The sequence below is a fragment of the Sceloporus undulatus genome, chromosome 6 (assembly GCF_019175285.1).
Source record: "Sceloporus undulatus isolate JIND9_A2432 ecotype Alabama chromosome 6, SceUnd_v1.1, whole genome shotgun sequence".
Taxonomy (NCBI): Eukaryota; Metazoa; Chordata; class Lepidosauria; order Squamata; family Phrynosomatidae; genus Sceloporus; species Sceloporus undulatus.
The window spans coordinates 21,714,500-21,727,626 of record NC_056527.1 but is presented as its reverse complement, the minus strand read 5'-3'; the positions used below and the strand labels follow the sequence as shown (position 1 = coordinate 21,727,626).

Here is a 13,127-nt window from a genome sequence, read left to right as displayed (position 1 = left end):
TGATTTTTCAAGCCATCCTTCCCAGAACATTCTGGCTTTGACAACCCACCCAGATGCCAGGATTTTCAGAATTACGTTGCACACGAGATCTCTCTTCTAACATTGGCAACTTTCTCTGCCTTCCTCCACCACAGTTGTGTCCATGGCCTTTTTACTCCCATAACTGCTACATCATTGCATCACCTATATTAGCATAATGCACCAACAGGATGTTAGCTTAAGGCAGATCATTTGGGAATAAGTATCAGAGACAAAAATGCATACCTGCTTAGCCATATTGTCTACAAACACTGGTGATCTTTCTCTTAAAAATGAAACAAGGTCTTTATATATATCACTCTTTCTCTCATAATTTATTTCATCCCTCTCTTTTTCCCGTCCCTGTAAGAAAAGCAAACATGAGGTTATTTCCCAGTCTTGCCTAGACACACATATCAAAAGTTTCATTCATGTTCAGGAACACAGATGTGCACGGCAATCTTTTGTATACTCAGAAGTAAACCCCACAGAGTCATTGGGATTTTACTTCCAGTGGCCCACAGATTGCAAACATCGTTCTGAATTTATAGAGTGTGATTCAATCCATCCTATTCTGTAATTTCTCTTGACGTTTATCAAAGTAGGTGCAAGAGCTCAGCCAGTATGAAACTCATTGTAACATTATTTTTTTCACCTATTTCAGAGACAATTTATAATCCCAGTTTATTGTCTCATAGCAGTTTTGCTTTCTAAAACAGCAGTATTTATTAAGGACTATATCTTCCCCTTAAACATCATGAAGGCCTGAAACAGACAGGTAGAAGGGAGCAGCTTCCAGCTTTTTCGGGGGTATGGCATTTAAATGATACACGCTCCTAGAGCACCTGGAAGCTGCCTCTGGGTTGTGCCAAGGTCGCTTAAGGTGGCCCCCAAAGAAACATCTGTTTTCCAAATGTGGTCCATTGGGATTGTGATAGCGGATGCCCTCAGGGTGTGTTCGCCATGGCTCCAGAGCAGCTTTTGGCAACTTCTTCCTGCCAGTCTGTTTCACCATGAAGTCTTATATTATTTCACCAATAATACTGATACATTCCACATCATCATTAGTATCTTAGTGGAGAACTATTTGTTTCTTGATTCATAAACTGGATTATAAACAGGATAGGTTAATGCACAACATAAAAAACAGCATGTGCAAAGAACATGTAAAAGGTGTAAAGAATTGCAGTGATGTACTCAAGACTTTTAGTCCAAGTCTGAAGTCAAGTCTCAACTAGTCTCTACCTTCAGATCTCAAGCTGAGTCTCAAGTCCTTGTAAGATACTTTCAAGTCAAGTCTCAAGTCGAGCTCATGTCTGCAAGCCAACCTTTAACAGAAAAAAAGGAGGTGGAGTGCATTTCTCGGAGGGAACAGCAAATGCTATCATCAATGGGCTTGATGTGGAGGTTAAGCTTTGCTTGGCAACCTGTCCCTTCCGCACATCAGAGAAGCCTTTTTAAGTTTTTCAAAAACTTTAGAAGGGCCCTTCTGCCTCAAGCCCATTGCCTAACACATTTGCTGTTTCCATCCAAGAAATACTTCCCACACTTTGGAGGTAGGTTTTGCCTGCTTCTCAAAGAGAATGACACCAGCATGTCAGTCACTAAAAATATACAAGTCTCTAGTCAAGTCAGTATGACATTTTTGTCACGTCGAAGTCCATGCCAAGTCACTGAAGCTATTTGAGTACAACTTACAGTATGTCCAAGTCAATTGATCTGAGTCTGCATTACTGATGAGGCAATGTAGATTACCACTACACTGGTTTGGTAGTAGAGAATTGTACCCTTCTGTTATTGCTTGAGAATGAAATATTGCTTCAAGAGAAAGTCAAGGAGCACTTTTCCCAGTGAAGCCACTTCACAGTATGGTTAAAGAGTTGAAAAAAGCAGTAATGTCTTGATCAGGAACAAATAATCTCTGGCTGTTAGATGTTTCTCATTTGACCTGCAAAGCCTCATACCAAGACACTACCCCTCTCCAAGTAATCTATGCACCTCACAACCAAGGCTAACAGGGAAGGGAATCCCTGCAGTTGTCTCTGATCAGTAATATGAAATAACAACAGGGATGCCTCCTGCACTGCTCGTCTTCCCATTTAAGATTGTGAGTTATGCACAAAGGAGAATTGCTACTGTTATCCTCAGTAACTGGGAGGGCCAGCAGTGTACTCAGTGATTCACACATCCAGATTCCCTTCACCTATTGCAAGTATGGGACAGGCAAAACTGCTTCAAATAAGGTTCATGCTGGGAAAGCATTACTTCTATCAGGCATCTTGGTTGGACAGTCTGATTCTCTGAGTACATGTTTAACCAGGATGGGGAAAGCTTGTGTCCAGTGAAACCAGCCTTCAGCCAAACTACTCTTCTGTCATGTCAGGAATACAGTCCCATTCAATCAGACCATCCATTCCAGCAAGGGCTAAGGTGAAGGGAATTTGGCCCTCACTCCAACAAGGCTCTTCATCTATAATTGAAGACTGCATCCGCACTGCAGAAATAATCCAGTTTGACACCACTTTAGCTGCTATGGCTCATTGCTATGGAATCCTGGGATTTGTAGTTGTGTGAGTCACTAGAATTCTCTGACAGAGAAGGCTCAATGCCTCACAAAACTACAGTTCTCAGAATTCCACAACACTGAGCCATGGCAGTTAAAGTGGTATCAAACTGGATTATTTATGCAGTGTGGATGCAGCCTAAGTTAACATAAGCCATTTTCTTGTATTTAGGCATCACTGTAGTGTAATTTTTTACTCTCTGCCCTTGAATAAAGTACTACTCACTCCATTTAAAAATACTCCAGCTGTGCTGCAAGTGACATACATAAGATCTGCGTCACGTGGTTTAATAGTCAAATAGCAAATTTCCCCATGAACCTGTCTCCAAGGTGGGGCACGGCATCCATTGGCAAATTCATAGTCTGTAAATAATTAAGAGCAATAACTTGATCCATGTTTGTTATTAATGAAGTAAGCAAAGCAACATGAAATATATTTCCATTTTAATAGTAATATAAACCTGAAGTCCTTATTCATTACCTTCCAAATCACCATGGAGAGGCATGAGGGCATAGCTGATGTGAGGTTTCTAATGTGAATCAGAAAGCCATTTGAGAATGTTGACTCTACACATACTTCTCTTTGTGCTTCCACAATGCAGTGCAAACAGAAACTTCTCCTGTGGCATATGCACCCTTCCCTGCCCTTGGTCTGTCATGTTAATTTCCCCACTTTGACAAAATTAAATAGTTGGGCAGCTGGAATCTGGGCCAAAACTACATTGTACAGAACACCTAATTGCCCTAGAGAAAAAAATATAATGCATTTCCTGGTTCCTGGCAATCTGGAGGAGGGATATAGAACACTATGGGGATGTTTGGGAAGGCTACAGGACAACTAGAGGACAGGAGGTGGGGTTGAGAGTTTGGGCAGGGAATACAGTGGGAGGTACAGGGGCTTAGGGAGCAGCTAGGGCCAGAGTGAAAAGTTACAAGGGTGCACAGAGTACAGTGGGGACAGAAAGGCAACAGTGAGCAAATGGAGCTGAGATGAGAAGGAATGGGGAGGAGCATAGTAAGAAAGAGCAGGAGGAAGGTGGCGTGTTGTTTATGTGCATTTGGGTGTATATGGTGGGGAAAGAAAGATTGTTTAGAGAGAATTATCTGGGAGGGAGAAAAAGATTCATGAAGGATGTGTGTGTCTGAGTTACCTGGCAGAGAGGAAATAAGTCCATGAAGTGTTAAGTAATGAGCCACTGACTTGGGTGATGATTTTAGGAAAAACTGATTTATGGGAGACCTGTTTATTGGATAATACATTCATTTTAGAGGATTTTGTTTCATTTAGACATGATCTGGGGAAATCAATTGGCTCACCTTCTTGTGAAATGAGTATTATCTTGTCCTGTATGTAGCTTAGCATTAAACCATAGCCCTGCCTGACTTCATCTCAATAGTCCTTTCATGAAATGTGTATTTTGTTGTGGTTTGTTAGGTCAAATATGTGGTTTGGTATATCGTGCTTAGACTGAGCCTCCCATGCCATTTCTTGGGCAGGTTATTTGTCTTTCTGTCCAGCAGGCTCACAAAACAAGCAATTTATAATTAGCAACACACTTCCATGACATTTTTTTCCAATTTCCAAATGTGCCTATGGACCAAAAAAGGTTAAGAACTCTTGTTCTAGCTTTATTATTTACTACTAATATTTGATTAAAAAAATATGGTAAAAATAAAAAGAGAGTTTGGACCTGATGTATATTCCAGTGATTCAAGGACAGCATCTTCTATTGCCCCAGAGAAATGTTTAAGCAATTCTATTTCATTTTTCACAGCAGCTGGGGTTAACCTCACTTCTCTGTAAACAGAATAAATTAGTTACATTCTAGTAACTGAGAAGGTATTTGCACAGTTAACTGGAAACAAACAAAACACTTTTTTTTCTTAAACCATGCCCCAGAAAAAGAAAACTATGGAAATTGTCCAGGCTTATTGGGCATGTGTCTCTTTCTGACAAGAGCTCATTGGACCCAATTCAGAGATTCTTATCCATTGCAGTGGGATGCCTGGATTCAGTTCCCCTTTTTCCTCAGAAAGACAGGATTTACAGTTGCACAGTACAATTCTTTGCATATATACTCAGAAATTAGTCCCACTGAGGTCTATGGGATTTACTTCCAACTAAATGTGCACAGGATTGCAGACTGAAGCTTCAGCTGACTTATGATCAGGGAAAATATTTATATACTGAGGGTGAGACTGAAGGGCAAACCTAAATTTTCAAACCATTCTTGTTGTACTCTAAGGAGTTTATCAGACAAGGGAAACTGGAAGTATAATCCAATGGCAATATGAACACAATCATGGGGTTTAACATTATTGCGTGATAGACTACCACACGCAAATTTGGGCAATGGCACGCTATTTTCAGGCAATGGGAAGCCAGTTCGAACGCAATCCGCATTCATATAAATTCGCTGAACTAGAGAATTCATGTGAATGTGTTCTGGCCCCACTTTCTTTTCATTCGAAATTAAGAGAAATTCCTCAGGTGTGATAAAGTCCTAAGAAAAAGCCTTTCTCTCTAATAATGGTGTGGCCTCTGTATGAATGAATGAATGAATGAATATTTATTTATATACCGCTATTCCTATATAGATCATAGCGGTTTACAACATAAATGATACAATTATAACAACATATATCCCCAACAGTGTATGTTAAAGTTTATTATGCTTCCCCATTAAATGCTGTTGCTGTGTGCCTTCAAGTCGATTTCACCTTATGGTAAACCTATCACAGGATTTTCTTGACAAGATTTGTTCAGGATGGGTTGCTTTTGCCCTCCTTTGAGGATGAGAGGGTGTGATTTGCCCAAGTTCAACCAATAGGTTTCCACAGTTGAGCAGGGATTTGTACCCTGGTCTCCAGAATTGTAGTCCAAAGCACAAAGCAACTACACTATGCTGGCTCTCTCCCCATTGAATAGTCATAGAATCACAGAATCACAGAATTGGAAGAGACCACAAGGGCCATCCAGTCCAACCTTCTGCTATGCAGGAAAGCACAATCAAAGCATCCCCAACAGATGGCCATCCAGACTCTACTTAAAGACCTCCAAGGAAGAAGACTCCACCACTCTCTAAGGGAGTGTGTTCCACTGTGAATACATTCAATCAAAGAGCTGGATTCCTCCAAAGTATCCTGCATCTGGCAATCATAGCTAACCTGCAAAGGCAAGGCACCCCTAGCTTTATTAGATTCTCAGTTGATGATCTAGAAGTAAAATGTATCTAGTACAAGTACAGTTTTCCCTTTTGGGAAACATTCCAAAACATTCTGGTCTTAAGTGACCATTGCTCTTGCCATTCCTTGGTATTCTCATGTTCTTGCATGGTTCGTGTATTTGTGTTCATGGACATTCCTATATAATAAAATAAATAAATAAATAAAACTTTTATTTATATCCCGCTTTTCTGTGACAAGACAATCAAAGTGGCTTACAACACGTTAAAATCCACATTTACAAATTTATATCCCAAATTCCCCCCCTTAAAACAGGATTAAACAAGTTACAATTTAAAACATCTATTAAAAACACAATAAAAATACAGCGAGGACAGAGCGGTGGGCTGATACATGATGTGGGGGGCAGTCATTCTGTGGCCGGGCACTTTTATTCAGGAATATTCCTGCGTGCTTGATTTTCCTGTGCTCCTAAGATACCTAAGCTTTTCCAGGAGCACAAATATGTCTACTAATTCTAGGATCAAAGTCTAGGTATCTTTACAGCACAGTTATAGAGAACTCAACATTACTGCCACATAAACAGTACAGATATTTCTATGCCCTTTATTTCTGCTGTTTAGGTTTTAAATTAGCAGATGTAAAAGTATATTTCCATTTCCTTAAAATGAAAGTATAATGTTAGCCTCTTTGATAGCCTTTGAACCTACAAAAGTGGGATGCAATACTTCAAACAAAGTTCTGAAATATACTCACTGTGAAATCTGTTTTAAAGAGCTGTTGAGTAGCTGCATATCCAACTGCTGAAGGAGCAGGGAAATTTTCATTTTCATTTCATTATCAGATGCATCATCTTTTTTCACCTTGTCTAATAAGCGAAGCATGGACAGATCCTCTCCTTCGATCGTCCCATATCCAGGACCAAGAATGTTCACAATGGGATCTCTATTGGCTACAAGTAATTCGTATTTGTATAAAAAAATTCAGATAAACACCATGTTAGGAAATAAATGGGCCTGATTAATCATAAAATAGCTATGCATGCCCTGTGAGATCATAATATTTTAATTATCATTAAGGACTATCTAATTTTAACATATTGCTTCTAATTCTGAGTCAAGAAAAAACCTGCTTTCCCAGAGAGGTTTCCCTAGTGGTACTGTGTGTCCTTGCCACATGAAGAATTCTGTCTCTACATTGTTAAAGTATATGTTGTTATACTCTGACTGTTAAAGTATATGTGAAACAAAACATAGCATGGAGTTGCATCTGACAATGTGGACCCAATCTATGAAAGCTTATGTGATAAACTTTTTATCTCAGGCCTGAAACAGATGTGCAAAAGAAGTAGCTTCTGGCCACTTTGGGGACATGGTGTTCAGATGACGCACATCCCCAAAGCAGCCAGAAGTCATTCCAAAGCCACAATGAGGCAGCGGGAACTAGACTTTTCTGGAGTGGTTTAATTCATTTTTGCCAGCGGCCCATTCAGGATTGTGGCACCAGCCATCTTTGAAAGCGGGCCATGCGGTCACCGCAGTCCCAGCTCAATCGCAGCCAGAGCGGCCTTTGGCTGCTCCTTCTGGGCTGTCTGCTTCAGCGTCTCAAAGATGCTACAAAATCCCGTTGCATGGCATGAAGTATGAGGATGGAAATCTGCCTCCCTGTATAATTCAGAGGCACTGTGGTATATGGCCAAAGACAGAAGGCAACAATACCTTCAAGGCATGCCTGTGCTTCCTTTAGCTTCTTCTCTGCAGCCACACGAAGCAAACGAGACAGCTGCCCAAAAGTGCGAACGCTGATAGTTGATCCTTTGAGCAGTAGCAGTGGCTGCCCATCTTTGTCTCTTTCTTGAGACTGAACCATTTTTTCACTAGAGGAAGAAAATAAGACCTTAATAGGCAAGAATTCATAACTGGAAAATTTTTGAATAGACTACAGCTATGAAAATACTGTTGAAAGTCGTTCCTAATAAAGCATACAGAATTCAAACATTTTGCCAGGAGATCTAAAATTGTGATATATTTGAATAATAGAAAAGGGAGCAACAAAAAGATTAAAATATTCACACAAACCTGGTAGGGGGGTGGGGGCTTGAAATTAAATAGCATGTTCTCGTCACCTTCTCGTCTATAAGAACACAAGCTTGGAGGCAAAGCTAGCTTTACTTTTAAATGGCTGAGATTCTACAAACAGAATCTTGTTACAAGAATAATACAGCATTTAGAAAAAGAAATACTCAACGTTTAGATGTGGGAGGACACAGAAGGAGCTATGTGGAGACTAGGTCACCCAGTATAAGGAGTCAGTTCCCATCTTGGCAGTTTCTCAAGAGTAGTACAGATTTTTTTTTTTTTCTCATGGGAGTGAATGGTAGTTATTTACTCATATGAGAAAAAAACAGAAGGGTTGCACTTGGGAACAGCATTTGTTTAGAAAGCTGAACTAGCACCTTCCCCTTAATAATCCCTGTCTTCTAGAAGTCCCTAGTCTTGTAAATTCCAATTTACCTATGTAAATCCACTGGTATCTATATAATTTGTCTAGTCCTGCTCTGAATTCAATTTCTTGGCATGGAACTCTACCCAAATATTCTACGTTGGAATTTGGAAAGGTACTAAGAAAATAAAATAAATGTGTGCTTGTTTTCATTATTTTATTTTTAAAAGGTAAGACTACAGGGTCAAGTAAAGCAAAGGATAATTTCCTGAGTTAAAAACAGTGGACAGTTAAGCACAAATGAATAAAAATCCAATGTAATGAATGAAATCCAATCAGCATGACCCACTTCTGATTAGCAGCCAGTTTTATATGTAGATACAACCAAATTAATAAAGTAAGTAGTTAAAGAAGGGGGGAGGAGAGGACAACTGCTTTCTATAATAAGCTAGACATGCCCATGATTTTTGGACTCAAATGCTATGTGCCAAATTTTTGTATGAATTTCAAATCAACTGCTTCACACTAGAGTGTCCTTCTGGACTTTACTTTTTTGGGTTGACGTATAACAACTTTTTAGGTCTGGTGGGGTGGCTGGCAGTCACCTCCATGTTTACCAGATCGGGGTCGTGGCAACTGCATGCTGTGGCCGCAATCTGGCCTTTCCGAAGCGCAAAAAGGAGCTGCAAAAAGCAATTCCTTTTTGCAGCCAGGAAAGGACAGCATAGCTGCCAGCACCGCAGCTTTACGGTGCTCCTTTGGCGCTGTGTCATCTAGACACAGCGCCAGAGGAGTGCCATGACACTGCATGCCATGTTGTGCGGCATACGGCGTCACACTGGCCTGGTGGCAGAGTTAGGCCACGCGTTGTGTAGATGCCATGCCCCAACTACGGCCCCAGGCTGGCCAAAGATGTTGGTCTGCACAGCCCCGTAGGCATCATATTTTCTCGTGTATATTTTATATGTATGTATACACACATACGTATGTGTGTGTGTATACACACATATATTGTGTAAGTTGTCATATTTGTAAGTTGCCATATTTCAGTAACAACATACTTCTCTCTCTGTACATGTGTGGATGTGCTTGTTTACACACACACACACACACACACACACACATATTCAGAGAGGGAGGGAGGGAGAGAGAGTCTTACAATATTGTATTATATATGTATTTCTGGCCTTGAGGTTGAAAATAATGAAAGCAAACTGCAATAAGATCTAGGAAAATTGGTTGTGACAGCCCAGCGTGTTTCTGGTATGAAATCCTATGTCAGGGATGTTTAACATTAATTCATAAATAAAGACTTTAAAGCATGTGCTATTAAAATAAAACATGACAATCTACTATGATGTTTTATGTAATAAAATATTGAAGATTAAATTGCTATCATTTGCTGTTGGACTGGATCCCCTTGTGGTATTTTCCAACTCCATTTTAAACTTTTGTTTCTGAATTATTATTTTTACAAATGTTACTCTTTACCCTAACATATTTACTGTTTAATGCCTATAAGGGCTTAATTCATAACTGAAATGGTCTGGGCGTATAAAAATAAACGCCCTATCATGTTGTTCCTCTTCAATAACCTATTGTTTTCTTCTCCAAACACTGAATCTTCAAGAAGAAACACAACATAGCTTTAGCTAATGGAATAATCTCCCTTTTGTATTGGTCAGACCTGACAAATGTAGATGGACTAAATTCAATGTAAGCACTAATTAGACTTGACTTATAGAAATGAATGGGGTTTATTAGTCACAACTAATGGAAGTTGCTCCAAATTCAATGGTCTAAATCAAATTGTTAGCTCCTACTGATAAAGGCCCATTCAATCAATGAAACTTAGACTGATGTTCCCTTACCGAGTTCCCATTGATTAAATAGGTCTCCCTAAGTAAAACATTGGACTTAGCCCCAAAGAAGCATGAAATCTTTAAATGTAATTTAAGAGTAATAAAGAGCAACCATCAGAATGAGGAGGCTTAATGTTTAATAAACACATGCATTATAAATGCTTATTTAAAACAGCATTAGAGACCAGTCTCTTCCAGCAGGCTTATCCAGCTGATTTTTAAACTGTAAATTTTAAATGTGGATTGTTTCAATATGTGTACAGCTTATTTGTCCATTTAAACTGATGTGTGTTTTAACTGACATCATGTATTTGTTAATTGTCGTTCCCCGCCTTGATCCATGGAGAGAAGTGGGTAGGAAAATTATTTATTTATTTATTTGACCTTAGTCTTACCTGACATCATAGCCCAACTCAAATGCTGAAGTCTCTAGCTTTGTCTGCCATTGAAGCGGCTCCTTAAAGACAAATGTAGCTTCTTGGGGATGTTTGTTGCTAAAGCTTTCTGTAAACTTGATGATTTCGTTCAAGAGAGATTCATTCAGCGGTGTGATTTCAAGTCGACCAGTTCCAGAACCAGCAGCAGTCCACTGAGCTGCTCTTGTCAGTGCCACTCCCATGGCAAAGGCTCATCCCAGGGTCACAGGCCTTAGCAAATGGAGGGAGAAAAGCAAGAACAAAAATCACAGTCCCAGCATGTTACATGACTAGAGCTTACAAATCCATAGGTATATGTTGTATAAGCATTATGTAATTTATTCCACATGAGTGAATATAAAACATGATGTATACTTCACAGTGAAATTGAGATGTGCCTTTCCTTCTTGTGGAATGGTTTTCTTTTCACGATGTGTCAGCCCCAACACTGCCATGTTTCTGGTGTTTATTAAACATTTGTGTTTTCACTCCGGCTTTCCCAGAGTGAATAGTTTTAGAAACTGTGACTTCTTTGGAATTCTCCTACAAGATGTTTATTTATGTTGGGTTGCTTTATTGTTTTCTATAGTGTTGATAACCACTGAAAAGTTTATCATGATTGTGTTGTAAAATCTTATTGCAACTGCGCAGTAAGAACGGGATAATAATGACGTCTTGTGATACTCTCCAATGTATATGTAAATATGTAAAGTCAAAGGCATTCATGGCTGGCATCCATAGTTTTTTGTGGGTTTATTGGGCTATGTGGCCATGTTCTAGCAGAGTTTCTTTCTGACGTTTCGCCAGCATCTGTGGCTGGCATCTTCAGAGAATGCTTTGCCTGGAAAAAGTTGGGTGTGTGTGTATATATATATATATATATATATCTCCACACACACACACACACACACACACTGTGTGAACCTGGGAATGCAGGAGTGATTTGCATGTGTCTTGTTCTGTGCTTGATGGCCGGCCTCAGGCTGGAAGGCTAATGCAAACGAGGATTAATGTCTGCTAATTGGTGATCGTTATCTGCTGGGAAAGCCCCTGACTCCGAATGGTTTCCCATTTGCATTTGCTGAGTCCTTATTTTGCTATTCCTCAGGACTGGTAGCCAAATTTTGTTCACTTTAAGGGTTTCTTCTTTCCGGTTGAAATTGTCCAGATGTTTGTGGATATCAATGGCTTCCCTGTGCATCCAGCCATCAGCACAGAACAAGACACATGCAAATCACTCCTGCATTCCCAGGCTCACACAGTATATTTACACCCAATTTTTCCAGGCAAAGCATTCTCTGAAGATGCCAGCCACAGATGCTGGCGAAACGTCAGAAAGAAACTCTGCTAGAACATGGCCACATAGCCCAAAAACCCACAAAAAACGATATGTAAATACATTTAGGTTGTGTGTACGATGTTGTTGTTTGAAGGTACGAGCGAGCTGTTTACATCACAACAACTCTTAGCATGACATTCAGCGGTATGTGGGAAGGATGACTGACGACTAGCATGACTGCAAAAGAAAATTATTATTATTACTACTACTATTATTACATTTATTTCTAGCCCGCTCTTTTCCCAGAACAGGAACTCAGAGTGGCGTCACAACATGAAAACAACAACACAATGAAAAGCATAGAAAAGAGGTGCATTGAAGAACAGGAATTAAATTAAATTTATTAAATTAAGTTTATTTCATTTATTTTAATCTGTTTGCATTTTTTAATGATACTGTGTCTTAATTTTGTGTTGTGTTCCATTTCCTAGAACGCACACCATTGGCAGGTCCGCTTTATTTTGTTTTTTTTTAATGTATTGCGCTGTGTGTAAACCTACAGCGCTTTATAAATAACGTTTAATAATAACAACAACAATAATAATAAAGTCCAGTCTTAAAATATATACAGCTATTAAAAGAATAAAAGGCATTTTACTTCAAAACAGCCCAAGCATGGCTAAGGCTCTTTGCTATGGAATTCTGGGCCCCACAACAAACTCCAACTCCCAGAATTCCATAGCAAAGAGCCAGACAAGAAGTTAAAGCGGTGCCAAACCGGGTTCTCTCTCCAACCCCAGATTTTGGAAGGGTCCCCCAACACAAACCCTTCTTCTGGACTCCCTCGCCGTCTCCCTTCAGAGTCCAGGCAGAGGCCCGGTTGCCATGGAGACGCAGCGAGGCCTACTCCGACACTAAGAGCCTCCTCCTCCCTCGTCGTCAACGACGCTCCCTCCTCAGCCCCAACCTGCTTTGGGTTGGAGGGAGGCCTTCTCCCCCGCCGCCACAGGCAAGGCCCCTCGCCGCCTTGTGGGGGGGAAAAGGCAGCCCGTTGCCTCATATACACAAGCATATATATACACATACATATATATATATATATATATACACACACACACCCTATATATATATATATACACACACACACACACACACACACACACATATATATATATGGTGTGTGTGTGTAACACACACACACATATATACACAAGCATATATACACATATGCATATATATATATACACACACACACATACATATATATATACACACACACACACACACATATATATATATATGGTGTGTGTGTGTATATATATATATATATGCTTGTGTGTGAAACACACACATATAAATAC

At 39.8% G+C, this 13,127-nt stretch overlaps 1 protein-coding gene across 1 annotated transcript in view; it reads right to left on the bottom strand.

Annotated features, from left to right (window-relative positions):
- ODAD2 (outer dynein arm docking complex subunit 2) overlaps positions 1-12,743 on the bottom strand; it is a 114,722-nt gene extending 101,979 nt beyond the window's left edge. The window contains exons 1-7 of the mRNA XM_042476158.1: positions 12,594-12,743; positions 10,467-10,718; positions 7,486-7,643; positions 6,524-6,719; positions 4,273-4,379; positions 2,808-2,944; positions 265-381 (exon numbers count right to left, since the gene is read on the bottom strand). Of these exons, the coding sequence (XP_042332092.1) occupies positions 265-381; positions 2,808-2,944; positions 4,273-4,379; positions 6,524-6,719; positions 7,486-7,643; positions 10,467-10,690 (939 nt within the window). The 5' untranslated portion in view covers positions 10,691-10,718; positions 12,594-12,743. The remainder of the gene's footprint in view (positions 1-264; positions 382-2,807; positions 2,945-4,272; positions 4,380-6,523; positions 6,720-7,485; positions 7,644-10,466; positions 10,719-12,593) is intronic.
- Positions 12,744-13,127: the final 384 nt, after the last annotated feature.